A 20,551-nucleotide genomic window follows, 5' to 3' on the forward strand; every position below is an offset into this window, starting at 1 on the left:
CTATGTGTTTGCTGGGGATCCGAAGCAGGTTGGGGAAAAGGGAATAACGGTTCTCTAGGAAGTAGTTTCTGGAAGGAGGGCACCGAGGGGGAGCCTAGGGTTGGGGAGGGTTTCTGGAAGTGGGTGGTGCTGTGTGGTCCAAGAGGGAGGGGCGGGGCGGGGCGGGGCTGAGGTCCCCAGATCTGAACTGGAGATAGTGTTCCGGGATCTGTGCCTGGCCTGTGCGGAAAGCACCTGCCTCCCACGTGGCCTCACCCAACCAGAGGGGATTTCCGGCGACTCTCCAGCCGGCCTTTCAAGGAAAATGAAAGTGAAAGGGAGAAGTGGAGGTTTCAGAGCTGAGCGGATCGCTGCGCCATGAAGCCCCTGTCTCTGCTCCTCTCCGTGGCTTTGGGTGAGCGAACCCCGAGACTCTGCTCAAGAACAGGGAAGAGGCGGAGGGAGGTGACCCACCACGCGCCAGACGCTGGGGGTGCGGGACGAGGGTCGCCTGACCTCTGGACCGCTCCCTCACTCGCGCCCCTCTCCTCCAGGCTTGGTGACCGCCGTCTCGGCGGGACCCGCGGTGATAGAGTGCTGGATGGTGGAGGACGCGGGCGGGGGCCGCCTGACCAAGAAACCCGCCGCACTGCTGCTGCGCCAGGGCCCAGGGAGACTACCTCCCCGGCCGGACCTCGAACCCGAGCTCTACCTCAAAGTGCGCGGTGAGTCATCCCGGACTCGCCCTCAACTCCCACTTCCACCGAAACCCCCTCCTCTTTAGGTCGCACTGTGACCTCAGGCCTCAGTTTCCCCTTGTAAAATGAGCCTGGATTACCTGTAAATCTCTCACTACTGGGTAGTTTGTGCATTTGGAATTCCCTGGACGCTGCCCTCCCCGTCGCGTTCCTGGTGGTGACTACAGCAGCAATTCCCTTGTCGGCGCTCACAGACCCCGCGGGAGCCCTGCAGGCTGCCTTCAGGCGGTACCCCTCGGACGCCCCTGCGCCACACTGCGAGATGAGCCGCTACCTCCCGCTCCCTGCCTCAGCGAATTGGGCCAGTGCCTTGACCCCGGAGCAGAGCTGCCCTCGGGCCCTGGATGGGACTTGGCTCATGGTCAGCGTGTCCAGCCCGATCTTAAGTCTCTCCAGCTTCCTGAGACCAGAGTCCGAGCCTCAGCCGGAACCTAATCTCATCACCATGGTAACAGGTAGCTGGGACGGGGAAGTAGAGGTGAACGGGTAGATTCTAAGGGTCTAGATCGGCCTGTGACTCGCTCTGTGGAACTTAATTGGAACTAATTGGGGCTTAGTTTCCTTACTTGTAAAGCAAGGCGGTTCGGCTAAGATTAAACAATCTACCGCTAACAGCTTATTCTAGCTCCTGCCCAGTTGAAAACAACCACCCACAACCTGCGGTTTGGGGGTGGGGCTTCGTGGAGTTCCCAGGGGCAGAGCTTTGGGAAGAGTGGCTGACTTTCCCTACACTGGACGTTGAGTAACTTGTAAGGGAATGGGGTTTGGGAGGGGCTCAGAAGCAGGAAAATTTTTTTCTCCTCTCCTCCTGGATCTTTATCTTGCGTTTCACTCTGTTTCAAAAACCAGGGTTCAAGCCCCATCCGTGCCCACATCCGGAACTTCTGCACTTAGCAAAACAAAGGCTCTTGCGCTCTAGAGCGTTGACATTTTCTGACTGCCCCTTTCCTATAGTTCGTGAGGATGCGCTGATTCTGTGGTCACCAAATGGTGGACTTGGAGGAAGAGACAGGGCAGGAGACCTGATGGTTTCCACTGCAAAGACCCATTTCTGTGCATGGTGCAACGCGGTTTTGATGCCCAGGGGTCTGGCACTTTGCCGAGAGGAGGCATGAGAAGGAAGTGGGCAGATAAAAACAATCAACTGGGTATTTAGGAGCTCACCTTTCTCGCAGCAGAAGGTGGGTAGGATATGAGTAGTCATTGGCTTCCCTCAATCTTGTGCGACTTTTTTTAAAAGTTTAAAGTTGATTTAAATTTTATGTATGTATGTTAAGTAATCTCTACGCTCAGCCTGGGGCTCGAACTCAAGACCCTGAGATCAAAAGCCATATGCTCTTTGGACTGAGCCAGCCAGGCTTCCCTTGTGCCATTGTTTGTAAATGACACAGCCCAACCAGCAGATAAACCCCAGCTGAGGGCTGTACCCTCCCTTCCCTTCCCCAGGACCGTTTTCCTGCTACCCTCCTCCCTGAGAGTGAATCACCTACAGGACCAGGGAAAGGGACTCAGCAACTGCCTAATCACCTCTGCCTACACTTCTGTTCTTAGCTCCCAGGACTCATCCTAGGCAGGGGCAGAGGCAAACTGCTCCTTGTGGGGATAGTAGCTCTCTCCAGTGGCAAGGAGTATTTCCCAGGGCTTCTGGCTTCACTGAGGTGGGGGTGACAACATACTTTTTCTCTGAGTCTATTTTTCCAACTGTAAAATGTGGATGCTGTTTCCTATCCGCCTTTCTGTTGTGACTATCATGTGACTATCATATCACTTTGTTAATGTATTCACTGGTTCAATATTTATTAGCACCAAGGATAAATTAGGGCCCAGTGGTTCTCAGTCCAGGCTGCAAGTAAGAGTCCTGTTGGAAGTTTCTAAAATGTACTGAATATAGGGACGCCTAGGTGGCTCAGTCAGTTGTGTTAGCCTCTTGCTTTAGGCTCAGGTCATGATCTCATGGTTGGTGAGTTCCGGCCCGAGGAGGGGATTTTCTCTCTCTCTCTCTCTCTCTGCCCCTCCCTCATTCATGTACCAGAGCTCACTCACTCTCTCAAAATAAATAAATAAACTTAAAAAAATAATAAAATACACTGAATCCTACCACTCCAGGAGAATTAAGTCAGAATCTTGGGGTAGCCCTGGACATTTTTAAGAGTCAAGAACACGATCAGGGGGCACCTGGGCGGCTCACTCAGTTAAGCTGCTGACTCTTGATTTCCACTCAGGTCATGATCTCAGGGTTCCTGAGTTTGAGCCCTGGGTCAGGCTCTGCAGGGCTGTCTGTCTGTCTGTCTGTCTCCCTCTGTCTGCCCCTTCCACTTGTGTGTGCTCTCTCTCTCTCTCTCTCTCCTCTCTCTCTCTGGAAAACAAAAAAAAAAAAAGGTGATCAGATGTAGATTCTGCTCTCTAGAAGGTTCTCAGCAGGTTTGTCATGGGTAATTGTAATGTAGAGTAGAAAGCAATTTGGGCCATTAGAGTAGTACAGATAGGGAGCCATGAGAGCGCCCAGGTGGGACAATTCTCTGCTTCTCACAGACCCCTGGGGGTAAAAACTAGTTGCTGTGCTCAGTCTTCCTTTTCAAGCATTTCTGCTTGATTAGGGATTTAAGAAAATGAAAGTTGTTGTTTTAACGTAAAATTTAAAATGAATCTTTCTAGTGTCACAGATCATTGGTAATTTTGCTAATACACATTTAGACAGTATTTCTTATCAAATACTTCAAAATGTTTGTTGACAAATACACTGTCCTAACGCAGTTTGTGTGTATGGTATTTAATTCTCATTTTTTAAAAAACAATTGTGGGGCGCCTTGGGTGGCTTGGTCGGTTAAGCGTCCGACTTCAGCTCAGGTCATGATCTCACGGTCTGTGAGTTCGAGCCCCGCATCAGGCTCTGGGCTGATGGCTCAGAGCCTGGAGCCTGTTTCCGATTCTGTGTCTCCCTCTCTCTCTGCCCCTCCCCTGTTCGTGCTCTGTCTCTCTCTGTCTCAATAAAACGTTAAAAAAAATTAAAAAAAAAAAAAAACAATTGTTATGGGAAATTTCAAAGACCTATAAAAGTAGAGAGAGTGGTATAATGAACCCCCATAGGCCCATCACCCGTCTGTGTAGATATCGTTGTTCCACCAATCCTCCCCCCATCTATTTTCTTTTTTTGGTGTTTTAAAGTATATATATACCAGGCATCATATGATTTTACTCCTAGTTACTTCCGTAAGCATCTTTATCAAATAAGGACTTAAAAAAAATTTACAAGGGCACCTGAGTGGCTCAGTCGGTTGAGCATCCGACTTCAGCTCGGGTCATGATCTCACAGTTTGTGAGTTCGAGCCCCGTGTCGGGCTCTGTGCTGACAGGTCAGAGCCCGGAGCCTGCTTCAGATTCTGTGTCTCCCTCTCTCTCTGACCCTCCCCCATTCATGCTCTGTCTCTCTCTGTCTCAAAAATAAATTAACGTTAAAAAAAAAAATTCAGAAAACCATTGGGGTACCTGGGTGGCTCAGTTGGTTAAGCTTCTGACTCTTGATCTAGGCTCAGGTCATGATCTCACTGTTCGTGAGACCGAGCCCCACATAGGTCTCTGCGCCGACAGCTCAGACCCTGCTTGGGATTCTGTCTCTCCATCTCCCTCTGTTCCTCTGCTGCTCGCACTCTGTCTCTCAAAATAAATAAATAAACTTAAAAAAAGAAACATTGTCATAAACAAACCACACAATAATTCCTTAATATCAGTTAATTCCTAGCCCATATTAAAATTTTCCCAGTTGTCTCAGTGATGTTATTTTACAGCTGGTTTGCTTGAATCAGGGTCAAAAACAGTTCTATATATCATATTTGGTTGTTGCATCTACTTGGGTTGCTTTAACAAAATATCACAGAATAGATGTCTTAATATTTATTTTCCCACAGTTCTGGAGGCTAGAAGTCTGAGATCAAGTCTAAGATTAAGGTGTTTGCAGGGTTGGTGTCTAATGAGAGCTCTCTCTTTGTGGTTGCAGATGGCCACTTCTGGTTGTGTCCTCATGGAGGAGAGAAAGTGAGCTCTGGTGTTGCTTCCTTTTCTTAAAAGGACACCAGCATATCAGGTTAGGGCCCTATGTTAATGATCCCATTTAACCATTATCACCTCTTCACAGCCCCTATCTCCAAATACAGCTTACTCTGAACAACTGTGTGTATTGGGGGTGGGGGGTGGCTATAGGCGCTGACCCCGCCCCCAGCAGTCGAAAATCTCTGTGTACTTGACTTTCCCAAAACTTAACCATTCATAGCTTACTGTTGACTGAAAATCTTACTGATAATGTAAACAATGATTAACACATGTTTTGTTATATGTATTACATACTGTATGTTTACAGTAAGCTAAAGAAAAAATATTATTAAGAAAATTAATCATAGGGGCGCCTGGGTGGCTCAGTCGGTTAAGCGTCCGACTTTGACTCAGGTCATGATCTCGCGGTTTGTGGGTTCCAGCCCCACGCTGGGCTCTGTGCTGATGACTTGGGAGCCTGGAGCCTGCTTCGGATTCTGTGTCTCCCACTCTCTCTGGCCCTCCCCTGCTTGTGCTCTGTCTCTCTCTTAAAAATGAATAAACATTAGAAAAAAAAAAAAGAAAATCATAAAGAAAATACATTTATAGTATTGTACTGTAAAAAAAAAAACCCAAAACCCTGCATATAAGTGGACCCTCACAGTTCAAACTTGTGTTGTTCAAGAGTCAACAGTTTAGTCACACTGGCCAGGAAGGCTTCAACAATGAACTTGGGGGGTGGGGTGGGGCGCGTATCACAGGCATTCAGTCCACAACAGTTTTGTCTCTTGTCTCTTTTATTCTATAAGTGCTCCCCCCAGCCCCCCAAATGGTACTGGTTTGTCACTTGTTCTGTAGAATTTCCTACATTCTGTATTTGGCCAAGTATTTCTTCATCGTGTCACTTGATTAGGTTTGGATTTAAATTTTTTTCTGTAATACTTTATAATAGTTGTTACCATTCACTTTATTAACAGCAAAGCAAAAACCTATGTAATACAAGCCATAAAAACAGGTACAAATTTCCATTTGTATTTTTCAGAGTCCAGTTTGTAGGATGCAGGTCTAAAATTGCTCCATCAACCCATTTTAAAGTTTATTTATTTAGTGAGAGAGAGCGGGGGAGGGGCAGAGAGGGAGAGAAGGAATCCTCCGCAGGCTCCGCACTGCCAGCACAGAGCCCGGTGTGGGGCTTGAACCCCCAAACCGTGAGATCATGACCTGAGCCCAAACCAAGAGTCGGACACTCAACCAACTGAGCCACCCAGGTGCCCCTCCATCAACCCATATTAAAGAGCACTGTTAGCTTCAGGGTTAACCTGTAAAACCTTCAGATTTTGTTTATTAAAATCGTATGGGTTTTTGACAATTCAAGAGTCTGTTTTTGGATTTTAATAAACTAAGTGAATTACCTACTTTATTTTTAATTTATTCAACAAAAACTCCCATAACATTGAGAGAAGTTTAACCTTGTAGTGCTCAGAAACTAGGATTAAAAATTGCATAATCACAAGAGAAGAAAGAGGACTTTTATGGGAAGGACCCAAACATCCTGGGAGGAGGTAGCAGTGGACCTGACCTTGTGGGACATGAAGTATTTAGATGTTTGGGAGAAAATGGGGAAGGACATTATAAACCGAAGGAACCTATGACCATAGCAAAGAATGGCCCAATGATTAGAGTTTCTTTCTTTTAAAAAAAATTTTTTTTTAAATGTTTATTTTTGAGAGGTGGGGGAGGGACAGAGAAAGAGGGAGACACAGAATCTGAAACGGGCTCAGGCTCTGAGCTATCAGCACAGAGCCCGATGCGGGGCTTGAACTCACGAGTTGTGAGATCACGACCTGAGCCGAAGTCAGACGCTTAATCAACTGAGCCACCCAGGCGGCCTGATTAGAATTTCTACTAGTCACAATAAAGGGATTCTCTAGAGCCGGTCCTTAGGGTGCAAGAGAAGTCTGGACAGATAGGTTGGCAGGTGGATTATCAAGTACCCTGAGATCTGGGCTTTGTAAGTGATAGTGAACCATCAGAAGTGTGTGTGCCATTGTCCCAAAAGCCAGGCTTTTTTAAACTTAATTCTTACAAAAGTAGGCAAGGATCAGATCACTGGACTAATGAGAAAAATATAGATTAAATGATTTCTTCGAGATACCCAGCAAGTCTGTGGTGATGATGACGACAACAGTAATGAAAATAGTAACACCTGACATTCACTGAGCATTTTCTATGGCCAGGTCTTATTCTAAGCATTTTATAGACATGATCCCATTTTTTCCTCTCAACAGCCATAGGAACTAGGTACTGATATCATCTCCATGTCACAGATGAAGAAATCTGAGACAGAGCACTTTGGTAACTTGTCCAAGAACAGCTTGTAAGAAGCTAGGCCAGGAATGGAGCCTGGGCCATTTAGCTTCAGCCTGTGCCTTTAGTTGCTGGCTTCCTAGGCAGCTGGGTTTTTTAAACAGGCAAGTGACTGGATCAGAATTGTAGCGACACTGTGTGGCTCCAGTGTGGATGATGAATCGAAGAAGAGAGAGACCAAGGATAGGAAGGCCCGAGAGGAGGCTGTAATTGTCCAAATGTATGTTGGTGAGAACTTGAGTTGGAAACAGGTGAGGTCTATTTGGAAGACAGAATTAGGGCCTGGTTGGGATAGTACACAGTATGTTATGTTTGGCAATTTACTCATCGTCTTCCTTACTAGACTGTAAGAAATCTGAAGGCAGGGACTGCCTGTCACTGCTCAGTCCTCTGCCTTGAACATCACAGGTACTCAATAAATATTAGTTGAGTGAAAGCATTAGAGAGGATGGAGTCTTAGTGACTCCAAGCCCTTTAGCATGGGGAGTGGGGGGGGCGGGTGTGGGGCTGGTGGTGATCATTCATCAAGGCAGAGAGAATGGGCATTGGAGCAGGGGGAGGGAATGTTGATGGGGAGAGATGCTGTCGAGTTGGGGCACGTTCGGTTGGTCTGGCTGATGGTCAAGTGTAACCACAGCAAACACTTTGGTAGACTTACTGTATTCTGGGTACCGTTCTAAGTGCCTTTCATACATAGGTGCCTTTGTTATCCAGAATCAGGAAATGAATAATTCCGGGTAGCAAGAGGCATTATATGATTTAAACTTCACTACAACCCCGTAAGATAGGCACTGTGATCATCATCATTATTTCCACTTAGGAGATTCAGCTGAGCCACGGAAAAGTGAAACAACTGGTCTACAGGACCATATAAATAGCAGTCAAAAAGTACTCTGTACGGCACCATAGGATTGACATCCCTGAGTCTTCACAGTCTTCACCAGTGACAAGAGTGAGCTTTAAGGCTTTAAGGCCTCAAAAGATCTTTAAAGCCTAAAGGCTCTTGAAGGGTGGTGCATGGGGACTGGGCTGGTTCAGGCTGTGTCAGAAGTGCTCTCAGAGCCCACTGAGTGGGCTGTGTGCTCAGCCCAGCCTTTAAGGACTGTCCCCACTCCCTGCCCCTATTCATCTCTAGCTGTATCTGCTCACTCTCAGCTACTTTGGGTCCCACCCAGTCCCAGAACAAAGGGGATTTGCAGGGAGGACTAGAAGATGGAATCAGAAAAGGAGGTGTTCTCTGAGGGCTGGGTGAATTCTAGTTGTATCTTCCCTATAACTCTATTTGTCTATTTTTCCCTTTCTTTTTCTCTCCCTCATGCCCTTTCCCCTCCCTCCTCTCCCCATCTTCCCCAGCTGTGCTGACTGTCCTCACCCACACCCCCACCCCTCGGATCCGACTGGGACAAGATGCTCTGCTGGACTTGAAGTTTGCCTACATGCCCCCCACCTCTGAGGCCGCTACATCTCTGGCCCCAGGTCCCCCTCCCTTTGGGCTGGAGTGGCGACGCCAGCACCTGGGCAAAGGGCACCTACTCCTGGCTGCAACGCCTGGGCTGAGTGAGCAAATGCCACCTGCCCAAGAGGGGGCAGTGGCATTTGCTGCTTGGGATGATGATGAGCCGTGGGGTCCGTGGACTGGAAATGGGACCCTCTGGCTGCCTGCAGTGCAGCCCTTCCAGGAGGGCACCTATCTGGCCACTGTACACCTGCCATACCTGCAAGGGCAGGTCGCTCTGGAGCTTGCTGTACAGAGTGAGTTGGGGTCCAGGGGTCCCCACGGGTAAAGGATGGGCACTGGCATTATGGGGACATCATGATGGAAGAGGGATAGGGGAGAAGAGGGTGCTGGGCGAGTGATGGGAGGTAGATTGGGGTCCCTGGGCTTCAGAGGGGCAATGGTGGAAGTCCCTGGGAATCTGAGTGACTGGGATAAAGGTTCCCAAATCTGAGGAAGAGGCGTCCCTGGGATTGAGGGTTTTAGCATGGGAATCCCTCTGAAGCACCAGTGGGGAGACAGCAGGTTCCCCATCCTAGGAGAGAAAAACTCAAACCCAGTTTGGGGGAAGCCATGGGGCAAACTGAGGGTCTCCATGGGAGGACAATGTGGATTGATTCCCCCCATGCTCCTTTCATGTTTTCTCCCCAGAGCCACCCAAAGTATCCCTGACACCGGCACCTCTTGTATGGGCTACCCGGGGGGAGGCACCCCCCCAGTTGCAATGCCTCGTGTCCCACTTCTATCCCTCTGAGGGTCTGGAAGTGGAGTGGGAGCTCCGAGGTGGCCCAGAGGGCAGCTTTCAGAAGGCTGAGGGGCAGAAGTGGCTCTCTGCCCTGCTCCACCACTCAGACGGCACCGTCAGCCTCTCCGCGCACCTGCAGCCGGTCCCCATAACTGCCGAGCATCATGGGGCACGCTATGCCTGTCGTGTCCACCACCCCACCCTGCCAGCCTTGGGGCGCAGCGCAGAGGTCACCCTGGAGGTGGCAGGTAAGAGCCAGGAGGAGGATGGAGTGACCGGAGCGGGGAGGGGGGGTCAGGGAAGGGGGGGCAGGGGAGGGGGCGGGCACCCCGGGAAGATACTAAGGGGTTCACTTTTCTCCCTTCCACCTGCCAGGTCTGTCTGGGCCCACCCTGGAGGATGGTGTGGGCCTCTTCCTGTCTGCCTTTCTCCTCCTCGGGCTCATCAAAGCACTGGGCTGGGCTGGTGAGTGTGAGTCCCACCTAGACCCCACTGTGACCATGACAGTCCCTGCCTACTCCCAGAAGCCTGACACCTATCCCTCTCAATCTCATCTCCCCCATCCATCCCATCCCTCACTCCCCCATCCCATCCCTTCTCAATCTCTCTCCACAGCTGCCTACATGTGTACTTCGAAGGATTCAAAGGAGAAGGTAATAGCTCTCCTCTTCTTTTCTTTCCCTTTTCATTTGAGACCCTCCCTGCAACTCCTCCCTGGTAGAGGAAGGCTCTGGCTTCCACTGGCATGGCGGGCAGAACCTGAACTTGGAATTCACACACACCTGGGTTGACTCCTGCCACTTTGAATATTCCACTTAACCAACACCTCAGTTTCCTTGGGTGTGAGGGTAAAAAAAAAAAAAAAAAATTACTTAGGCAGCACTGTCCAACAGAAATATGATACAAGCCACATATGTACATTTAAATAATCTAGCAGCCACATCAAAAAGGTAAGAAGAGGTGCACCTGGATGGTTCGGTCAGTTAAGCGGCTGACTCTTGATCTCAGCTCAGGTCTTGATCTCAAGGTTTTGAGTTCAAGTCCTGCATTGGGCTGCACACTGGGCATGTAGCCTACTTAAAGAAAAGCAAAAAAACCCAAAAAACAAAAAAACATAAAAAAAAAACCCAGTAAAATTAATTTTTTTAAGCGATTGAGAGAGAGAGAGAGAGAGAGAGCATGTGCACACGTACAAGTTGGGGGTTGGGTAGAGAGAAGGGAGACACAGAAGCCGAAGCAGGCTCCAGGCTCTGAGCTGCCAGCACAGAGCCCAACATGGGGCTCAAACTCCCAAACCACGAGATCATGACCTGAGCCGAAGTCAGATGCTTAACTGACTGAGCCACCCAGGCGCCCCTAAAATTAATTTTAATAATACTCTTTCAGACTAGGCACATTTCAAATGTTCAAGAGACACATGTGGATGGTGGCTACTGTATAGACAGCAGAGCCTCTGAAGGCTGTTGGGAGGATTAAGCAAAAGCCCTTGGCAGTATCTGCCAGGCAGAAAACCCCCTGAAACTGTGAGCCCCATTCTTCTGCCACCCTCTGTGCCCATGATGGTGCATTTATCTCTGGACTGATCATGAGCATTTCACGTCACTTCCTAAAATCCGGCATTCCTCACCTCCTTTTTATTTCTCTTCCAGAAAGCCCAGTGAGAACACTCACCACCATCCTGGGGAAGCCGCCGTCATCTCTGGTTTGAGCTACTGTACTAGCTCCACCAAATAGTACACCATCATCTGCTCATGCTCCCTCCAACCTCTCTCTCTCCAAGGAGCGGCTGGAATGCTTTTTTTAAAGGACACAAATCTATAGCATTTCCCTTCTTAGAGCTCTAAGGCAGTGGTTCTCGATTTTTGTTGTTGTTTTTCATCTCCGGACCACTTAAAAACGGTCAGGAACTCTAAAGAACCTTTGCTTATGTGGGTTATAAACTAGATATTAATGATACTAGAACTTAAAACTGAGAAAAATTTAACACAAGAACACATAAGCACGCATTCCATTAGCTGTGAGGACGATGAGGTCAATACTCAGCTGCTGGAAAACTCCACAGTACATTGTTTTTAGAGAATGAGAATGAAAAAGGCAAGTAACATCTTAGTATTGTTATGAATAGCCTTAATTTCATAAACCCACTGAAACAGTCTCCAGGACCACTGGGACAGGCGTCACATTTGGGGAACCAGTGCTCTAGAAGCTAAATCCGTTCTTGTCCTGGCCTGTGCATCTCCCACGTTGGAGCCACTGCTTGCCTCTTCAACCCCACCTCTGCCCTCCAGCCTTCCCCTCAGTGTTCACCACACCGATGGCTATTCCTTTTCTCCAACGGCTCCCACCTTCTCTGGTCTGTTCCCTTTGTCTGTTCTGCCCTCGCCCTCTCTGGGCTCCAGGACAGCCTCGTTATTCCCTCAGACCGCTGCGTGTTCCTCCTGTGCGGTTCATCAGTTGTATTTAAGTGATTGTACGAGTCGTTGTTAAATGCCTGTCTCCCTTTCCGGACCGTCGGCTCCTCAAAGGCAAGGACGTGCCTGTCTGTCCACTGCTGTGTCCCCGCTGCGGCACAGGGCCGGGCGCCCACTGGAGGGCGCTCATCAGAAGAAATTAGTCTTTTTTACATCCTAAGTATTGAACAGCAAGTGTTGGGTCAGGTAACTACTGGACGAAGGAAGCGGTGGCTTGGCCTAGGGACGTCCGAGGGGAAGGACAGTCGGCCAGGCCGCTGGAATAAAGTTATGCTCTGGTGCTCCCAACACCGTGTCTCCTTCCACCCCACGGGTCCCCTCTGCAAGCACAGACTCTTACAGTCACTTCTGGTTCCTGCCAATCTCCCCGACCTCTCAAACGTTTTGGCGACACCCGATCCTCCGGAACAGTTCGGGGTCGGGCGCCACCCAAGGCGGGGAGGACGCCCTCTAGCAAAGTGCACTGGGGGCGGGCAGAAGGGAGCGCAGATACCAGCGCCGAGCGCCGGAAACCCGGGAGTGTCGAATCTGGAACCGGATGTGTCGACTTCCTGCTCCGCCCCCTTGCGAGAGGGCCGGAACCCAGCGCTCTTCGGAAAACGCGGAGTGGATTCCGGTCCGCTACACGCGTGGGTGTGGGTGGGGAGTGTAACCCTGCGGGGTGGAGTAACCGATCCCTCTCCACCTAAAGCGCTTCCCACGGTTGTTTTAGCCTCGGCGTTGTGTAGTGGGGAGGGGAATGTCAAATTCGGCCCCTGTCCTCCCTCGGGAGCTGGAGACCGGCATCCATCCCAATTAAGTGTGGGGCGAAGAGGGCTCCAGGATCCCCGAGTAGGGGGTCCCGAGCACAGCGGAGCTGGGGACCCGGGCTCCTGGGTTCTGGCCGCTGGGCATCCAGGGCTCCCCTAGTCCGCAACCCTGGCTCCTGTCCTCACTTCCTTCCCTTTTTGGCTCCTGCTGTCGGAGCGGGCGGACGTGGGGGGGAGCGGAAAGGGCGGGAGGGCCCGGGAGCCTGGCGGGGGGGGTAACGGGGGTGCGGAAAAGCCGAGGAGGGGACTCGGTCCAGGGACTCGTTTGGGGACTGGAGACCGACGGAAACAGCGGCCCGGGACCCGCGCTGCTCCCACCATTCCCGAGCAGGTCAGAGCCAGAACACCCTGTGACCCTGCCCGTTCCCGTACTCGTGACCCCCTCATCCCCCAAATGCACCAGGGCCCCCCATATTCCACTCCTATGTTGCCCCCCCCCAGGACCTCCATACGGTTACCTAGGCACCCACCCGCATCCCTCTCCTCCCCGATCCCCCGCGCCAACCTGACTCTCCACCTGCCCCCCCCTCCGTTTCTCCCCAGGCGCCCCCATGGCCCGACCCCGCTGATTCCTTCACTCGGCCATGCTCCCGCGGCCCCTGCGGCTGCTTTGGGACACGAGCCCCCCCGGGGGAGTCGTGCTGAGCAGCTTCCGGAGCCGAGACCCCGAAGAGGGTGGGGGCCCAAGTGGCCAGGGCGTGGGCGGGGGGCAGGAGGAAGAGGAGGAGGAGGAAGAAGACGAGGTGAGACGCGGGTGGTGGGAAGTCGGGGAGGTATAAATTTCGGAGACTCTCCACCTTTCTCTGGTGTCTGTGTGTCCCTTCATCTCTTTCCCTCAGCCTCAGTAACTTCCGCGCCTCTTGCTGGGTGGCTGCCTGTCTCCCCGCTGCGGGGAGTCCCGGAATTTCTGTGGTTCACTGTGGCAGTGTGACTCAGGACCTGCCCGCAGGAACCTTCCCTGTTACTGCCAGAGCGTCTGGCTCTCTGTCCTGCGGGTCTCACGCTCTACCTGCTTATGCCAGAGTGTGCCTGCCTCTTTGGGCATTGTGTCTTGGTCCCTGTCTCCCTCCTTGTTTTTGTTTGGCGGGGAGGGGTTTGTTTCCACAGTAACCGACTCCTCTGACTCTGGGATTGGGAGGGAACCCTTCGATTTTGTGACCCCTCCCCCTCTCCTGCTGGGCAATGAGTGGAGGCGGGAAGCCCAGGTTCTCCGACTTTGGAGGAAAGATCCCAGATTGAGTGTGGGGGGGGGGGGTAACCAGCTTTCCTCCGGGACTAATGGTGGTGGCCAGAAGCAGGATTCGGGGCCTCAGGAGGGGCCAGAAATTGGATTCGGGGCCCCAAGGCCCTGGACTCCTGGGTCCAGAGACTGGGTGAGGGCAGGGTGACTGGCAGGGCTGGTTTTTCGGGATCGGTTGGGGGAGGGGCTGGGGCCACGTGACTCTGAGTCTGCGCCCCCCCTCCCCCCCAATCATCCCAACTTCCCCTTCTCCTTCCTGTACTGGGATTTGAGCCGCCACCTCGAAGGGGTCTCCAGCATTGAGGGACCAGGGGGAAGGGGGCTAAGGGGAAGGACTATCTCTTAGGGCTCGGTCAGTTCCTGCGGGGGAGGGGGGGAGGGCGGAGCTTGCGGCTGTGCCTGTGACTGAGGTTCCAGCTTCTCTAGGTCCCTGCCTCTGGCTTTCTGCCTCTCTCGCTTCCCCTTGCACCTTGCTTCTGTGCTGTGTTGGGGTTCAGCTCTGGGGGGAAAGGGCCACAGAGGTCTCCAGGCCCAGGGTTCGTGCATCCCACCCACCTCCCCACTGCCACCCCCTCGACTCCACCGGGCCCTGAGGCGGCTTGGGGGGGGCTGTCTGGGCCCCAGTGGGAGAGACCTGGGGTCACCAGCCCCCCCCACCCCTCGCACTCGCTGGTACTGTCCCCCGCCACCACAGGTGAGGGGTACAGAGGGAGGAGTAGGGCCTGGCGGTGAGGGCTGGGGCCTGTGGGGGGTGGTGTGGGATTGTCTGACTTCCCCTTCCTTGCTCCTCCAGGCCCCTGTGTCTGTCTGGGATGAGGAGGAGGATGGTGCCATCTTTACTGTCACAAGCCGCCAGTATCGGCCTCTTGATCCCCTGGTGAGATCCTGACTTTGGCTTCTCACCTCTGACCCATCATCACCACCCAGCCCCCTTTCCTCTGGCCAACTTTTTGGCCAGAGTGCTAAGTTGGAGGTCTAGAGACCTGGACTCTGCCATGTGACTTAGATCAAGTCTTTTGCCCTCTCTGAATCTCCTATGACGAGCCTGGACCATCTCCTAGGTCTGGGATTTTCCCCAGAGATCTAGGGGCAAAGGTGAAAAAAGGGTCAGTAATTGTCCTTCTGTCTCCAACAGGCCCCAACGCCTCCCCCGCGTTCCTCTCGAAGGCTCCGAGCTGGCACTCTGGAGGCCCTGGTCAGACACTTGCTGGATGCTCGGACGTCAGGGGCTGACGTGACCTTCACATCAGCTTTCCTGGCCACCCACCGGGCCTTCACCTCCACGCCTGCCCTGCTAGGGCTTGTGACTGACAGGTCAGGGTCATAAGGGACCAAGATGGTATCTGGCTTTCTAAAGCCAGAAAATCCCACCAAAGTAGTCAAAGCCACTGGGGGTTGGGAAAAAATGGGCAGATAGAATCTCTTCTTCCAGGCTGGAAGCTCTTGAATCTCATCCTACTGATGAACTAGAGAGGACAATAGGGTGAGTGACCCCAACTGTTAACCTCACAGTTCCCTCTGGCTGAGCTGCAGCTTGATACCTGACCCCTGGCTGCTTCCCCTTCTCCCAGGGTAGCCATCTCTGTACTGTCAACCTGGCTGGCCTCTCACCCTGAGGATTTTGGCTCTGAGGTCAAGGGTCAGCTTGACCGGCTTGAGAGCTTCTTGCTTCGGACAGGGTATGCAGCAGGGGAGGGTGTTGGGGGGGGCAGCGCTGACCTCATCCGCAACCTCCGGTCCCGGGTGGACCCCCAGGCCCCAGACCTTCCTAAGTCCCTGGCCCTCCCCGGCGACCCCCCTGCTGACCCCACGGATGTCCTGGTGTTCCTCGCTGACCACTTGGCCGAACAGCTGACCCTGCTAGATGCGGTGAGACCCTGACCTCTGACCCCATCCCCCCCCCACCCCCTTACTAACCTCTCCCTCACTCCAGATCCTTTCCTTGCTTCCAACCCTTCCTGATCCAGCTCCCAGCTTCCTCTGTCCACTCAGTTTTGACCTTTCTCCCTTTCCCCTTGATTGTTACCCTTCACACCCTGTGCCCCTTTGGTTCCTTGGCCACCTGAGATCCTCACACCTTTGATATTGGAAGGCTGACCTCACTTGACTATGAACCTTAACCTCTGACCTCTGCCCTGCAGGAGCTGTTTCTCAATCTGGTCCCCTCTCAGTGCCTGGGGAGCCTGTGGGGTCATAGAGACCGGCCAGGACATTCCCACCTCTGCCCATCCGTCAGAGCTACTATCACACAGTTCAACAAGGTGGCAGGGGCTGTGGTCAGCTCTGTCCTGGGGGCTACCTCAACTGGAGAGGGGCCTGGAGAGGTGACCATTCGGCCACTCCGTCCTCCCCAGAGGGCTCGGCTCCTGGAGAAGTGGATCCGTGTGGCAGAGGTAAGAGAGAGGCTTGGCCTCGTTGGGGACCCTGGTGTTGAGAGAGAGGTCCCAAAGCTCTGGCCTGCCTCTGTGACCCCCACAGGAGTGTCGTCTGCTCCGAAACTTCTCTTCGGTTTATGCTGTTGTGTCGGCCCTGCAGTCCAGCCCCATCCACAGGCTTCGAGCAGCCTGGGGGGAAGCAGCCAGGTGGGGAGGTTGGGGCACCGGCCTGGAGCTGAGGGCTGGGAAGAGGCGTGGGGGTGAGCCTGGCCCATCCTCAAGGTTGCTGCCTTCCACTCCTCAGGGACAGCCTCAGAGTCTTCTCCAGCCTCTGCCAGATTTTCTCCGAGGAGGATAATTATTCCCAGAGCCGGGAGCTCCTCCTGCAGGTGAGGCCCTATTCCCTGGTGTTCCCAGCCATCCCTGCTCCCCATGCCGCACGTGCCACACCTATATCTCCTCGTTCTGTCCCCTCCCTCCCCCCGCCCAGGAGGCGAAGCTGCAGCCCTCTCTGGAGCCAAATTCCAAGAAGGCCCCGAGGTCTGGCTCCCGGGGTGGGGTGAGTGACCAGTTGGGGTGTGGTTGTGAAGGAGTAAGGAGTGTGTGGGGGCAGCAGACTGAGGGATGTAGAGGGGAGGCATAGCGGGGTGGGGGAATTAAATTTGTCCTTCAAGACAATGGGATAGGAAAGTGCAGAGCAATGGAGAGCTCTCAGATCAGGGGCGGGGGGTCTAATCCTGACCTCTGACCTCAGGGTGTGGTCCCATATCTTGGCACCTTCTTGAAGGACCTGGTGATGCTGGATGCAGCCTCCAAGGATGAGCTGGAGGTCGGTGGTGTGTGTGTTAATGTGTGCATTGTGATGAGGGAACAAATGGGCCTCAGGGCCAGACAGACCTTCCAGAAAGGTGCCGTGGGGTGTTAGCGCTTGAACTCCAGGGCTCGAGCCAGATTGCCAGAATTCTGGTTCTGTTACTTGGGCAAGTTGCTTGACTTCTTTGTGCCTAGTGATCTGTAAACAGGAAACCAGTGACAGTGTCTATGTCAGTCTGTTATTATGAGGATTAAGTGAATTAATGTTTGGCAAGTGCTTAGAACATGCCCTAAATGTAAGCATATGTAGCATTTGTTAAATAAACAAACATTGAGATCTTGGGCAAGTTCCTCATTCTCTCTGAGCCCTGATTTTCTCATCTATGAAATGGACACCCTTTCTACCTGTGACCATTCAATTTCAAGGGTAAAGTAGGGGGCTTAGGGCATGACGGGAGTGAGGGGGAGCCAGGGAAAGGACGGAGGAGTCAGAGGCCTAGTGAATGAAGTGTGTGTGAGTTGAATGTGGATGTGTGTGTGCTTGGAAAGGGGTAGTCTCTCTGTGGCAGGGTTGGGCTTCACCCCATCCCCATTATTTTTGCAGAATGGATACATCAATTTTGACAAGCGGAGGAAGGTGAGGGGAGTGCATGGGCCAGATGCTAGACATCTCTAGTCATGTCCCAGGAAGGGGAGGGAGATGGGGAAAGTTGGGGGTCCCTGAGTTTTGGCTTCTGCAGACTGTCGGCTCCTTCCTAGGAGTTTGCTGTCCTTTCGGAACTGCGGCGGCTCCAGAACGAATGTCGTGGCTATGACCTCCGACCTGACCCTGATATTCAGTGGTGGCTACAGGGGCTCCGGCCACTGACAGAGGCCCAGAGGTGACTGGCTGGGCAAGGTTGGGACTCCAGGGCTGGGGTTGAGTGTGGGGATCGGTGTGTCACGTCCTGACTTCTGCCCATTTCTCCCCCTTCACAGCCATCGAGTGTCCTGTGAGGTGGAGCCACCTGGTACCAGTGACCCTCCTGCCCCACGGGTGCTTCGGCCAACGCTGGTCATCTCACAGTGGACAGAGTGAGGGAGTCCGCGGGTAGGGGGGGTAGCATCTTGGGGAAGCTACTTGGGAGAAGAGCCCTTCTTCTTCTGACCCTCTCCGTCTCTTGCCACTCCAGGGTTCTGGGCTCTGTTGGAGGTCCCACCCCTCTTGTCTCCTGGGACCGGCCCAGTGTCGGGGGAGGTGACGTACCTGGAGCCCCTGCCCCTCTGCTGACGCGGCTGGCCCAGGTGAGCCCTGTTCCTGATCTCTGACCTCTGACTCAACACTGAACCTGCCCTTGTGAATGTTTCTTGCTTGACTTCTCTGCCTTCATGCCAGTCCCCCATGTTGTTTGTCCCCAGCACATGAAGTGGCCATCTGTCTCATCTCTGGACTCTGCCCTGGAAAGCACTCCATCTTTGCACAGTCCGGCTGACCCCAGCCACCTCTCTCCCCCAGCGTCCTCTCCCAGGCCTTCTCGAGGTCACCGCCGCTCCGCCTCCTGTGGCTCCCCACTCAGTGGGGGTGCAGAGGGGGCCTCCAGGGGGACTGGATGTGGGGGAGGGGGGCCTGGGCCAGGGGCCTCTGATTGCCGAATCATCCGAGTCCAGATGGAGCTGGGGGAAGATGGTAGTGTCTACAAGAGCATCTTGGTGAGGAAGCTGTGGACTGGGGGTAGGGGTGAAGGATGATGCCTTGTGGGGCTACAGGTGTTGTCTTAGGTTTGAATAGCCAAGAAGAGGATGATTCTAGTTTTAATTCTGACCTTTGGTTATGGCAGCTGTTTTCTTATTTTTTTAAGTTTATTTATTTACCTTGAGAGGGACAGAGAGAGTGTGCGCACATAAGTGGGGAAGGGACAGAGGGAGGGAGGGAGAGAGAGGGAGAGAGAGAGGGCATCCCGAGCAGGCTCCATGCTGTCAGTGCGGAGCCCAGCTCGGGGCTTGATCTCAAGAGCCGTGAGATCATGACCTGAGCTGAAACCAGGAGTCGGATGCTTAACTGACTGAGTCACCCAGGCTCCCCAAGGTTATGGCAGCTGTTTTATTTTAAAGGCTACTTTGCATTAGCTGCTGCACCTTGAATTTTGGTGGCCATATTAGATTTTCAGAACCAACAGCAGTTTTGTCATAGGGAAGCAGCCCTATTTCACTGGACACCATGGAGTATAGGCTTGTGCGGTACAGGGAACCACCGTATAGGGTTTCCCTGTTCATTCTAAAGTGTTTGACACCAGTAACCATTTTTGGTTGGGATCAGTGGTTAGAACTGAAAGGCTAGAAAGCAGAGGTGATGGCCAATTTATTGTCCTTTTGGTCTCTGTCCTACCAGGTGACAAGCCAGGACAAGGCTCCGAGTGTCATTAGTCGTGTCCTTAAAAAAAACAATCGTGATTCTGCAGTGGCTTCGGAGTATGAGCTAGTGCAGCTGCTACCGGGGGAGCGAGGTGAGAGGCCATGAAGGAAGTCAGATTTGGGCGGAGAGGGATGCCCAGCAGTGGGAAGGCGTCCACAACCAGGTGGTTGTGGGGGGAATGACCATGTTTGTTCTCGACACTCCCTCTCTGAACACACAGAGCTGACCATCCCACCCTCGGCTAACGTCTTCTACGCTATGGATGGAGCTTCGCACGATTTCCTTCTACGGCAGCGGCGAAGGCCCTCTCTTGCTACACTGGGTCTCACCAGCAGCCCCTCTGCCTCAGGAACTCCCCCAAGTGAGGGAGGAGGGGGTTCCTTTCCCAGGATCAAGGCCACAGGGAGGAAGATTGCCCGGGCACTGTTCTGAGGAGGAAGCCCTGCCGGCACAACAGAACTCATGGTGGCCATAGCAGATGTGGGTAGCCATCCTGAATGGTGGCAGTCATGTTGCACTGGGAAGAAACCCAGAAAGGTGGCCAACCACCCTGGGGCAGTGAAGTGCCACTGGTTTACCAGACGGCTGAGGGATTCAGCTTTGGGGGAACTGGTAATCTTGGTAACCAAGTTGGATACCTGTGTGTAGCTCCCTACTTTCCATGAATGCGGCACACAGCTAGTGGTAGAAAATGGAATCGGTTTCTGATTCCTGGCCACATCCTAGCATACCAAGGGCCAAGGAAAGGCCTGCAAGGAGGGAGAGAAGAAAAGCCTAGAGGCTCTGAGCCCTGGGGAGAGGGGATGGCAAGAAGTAGGTTCTAGTAGGAGTTCTTTTTCCTACTGTGGGGTTTCCTGTCACTGTGACAACACTAAGATAATAAACCAAAACACTACGTAAATTCTACTCCCTTGTCGTTGCAGTGTGTATGGTCTAGCTGCTGGGAGTGGGGGTAGAGAGTTGGCTGAAGGTAGACGCCAAGTAACAAGAAGGAGGCCAGTGTTTTCTCCCCATTTCTATCCCATTGCTGAAAGTGAGGTGTTGGTGAAAACAGTTTCCTCACAAGTTTTTGTGAGGAAAT

At 52.8% G+C, this 20,551-nt stretch overlaps 2 protein-coding genes across 3 annotated transcripts; both read left to right on the plus strand.

Annotated features, from left to right (window-relative positions):
- Positions 1-168: 168 nt before the first annotated feature.
- On the plus strand, positions 169-12,129 carry TAPBP (TAP binding protein). Of its 2 annotated transcripts, XM_027058010.2 has the most exons (8): positions 170-394; positions 534-704; positions 932-1,192; positions 8,484-8,882; positions 9,277-9,618; positions 9,746-9,835; positions 9,986-10,023; positions 11,020-12,129. In XM_027058010.2, the coding sequence occupies exons 1-8, from the start codon at positions 358-360 to the stop codon at positions 11,029-11,031; spliced, it is 1,350 nt and encodes a 449-aa protein (XP_026913811.2). In that variant the 5' UTR covers positions 170-357; the 3' UTR covers positions 11,032-12,129. The 2 variants fall into 2 exon arrangements, with proteins under 2 accessions (XP_026913810.2, XP_026913811.2); XM_027058009.2 differs by lacking the exon at positions 9,986-10,023 and having other exon boundaries at positions 169-394.
- Positions 12,130-12,269: 140 nt separating this feature from the next.
- RGL2 (ral guanine nucleotide dissociation stimulator like 2) lies at positions 12,270-20,376 on the plus strand. Its single transcript, XM_027058007.2, has 18 exons — positions 12,270-12,981; positions 13,194-13,393; positions 14,684-14,767; positions 15,026-15,204; positions 15,323-15,373; positions 15,462-15,759; positions 16,032-16,283; positions 16,369-16,472; positions 16,570-16,654; positions 16,756-16,824; positions 17,020-17,094; positions 17,683-17,715; positions 17,838-17,959; positions 18,057-18,152; positions 18,251-18,362; positions 18,477-18,767; positions 19,447-19,561; positions 19,691-20,376. The coding sequence occupies exons 2-18, from the start codon at positions 13,235-13,237 to the stop codon at positions 19,900-19,902; spliced, it is 2,337 nt and encodes a 778-aa protein (XP_026913808.2). The 5' UTR covers positions 12,270-12,981; positions 13,194-13,234; the 3' UTR covers positions 19,903-20,376.
- Positions 20,377-20,551: the final 175 nt, after the last annotated feature.

Source organism: Acinonyx jubatus, chromosome B2, assembly GCF_027475565.1.
Source record: "Acinonyx jubatus isolate Ajub_Pintada_27869175 chromosome B2, VMU_Ajub_asm_v1.0, whole genome shotgun sequence".
Classification (NCBI taxonomy): Eukaryota; Metazoa; Chordata; class Mammalia; order Carnivora; family Felidae; genus Acinonyx; species Acinonyx jubatus.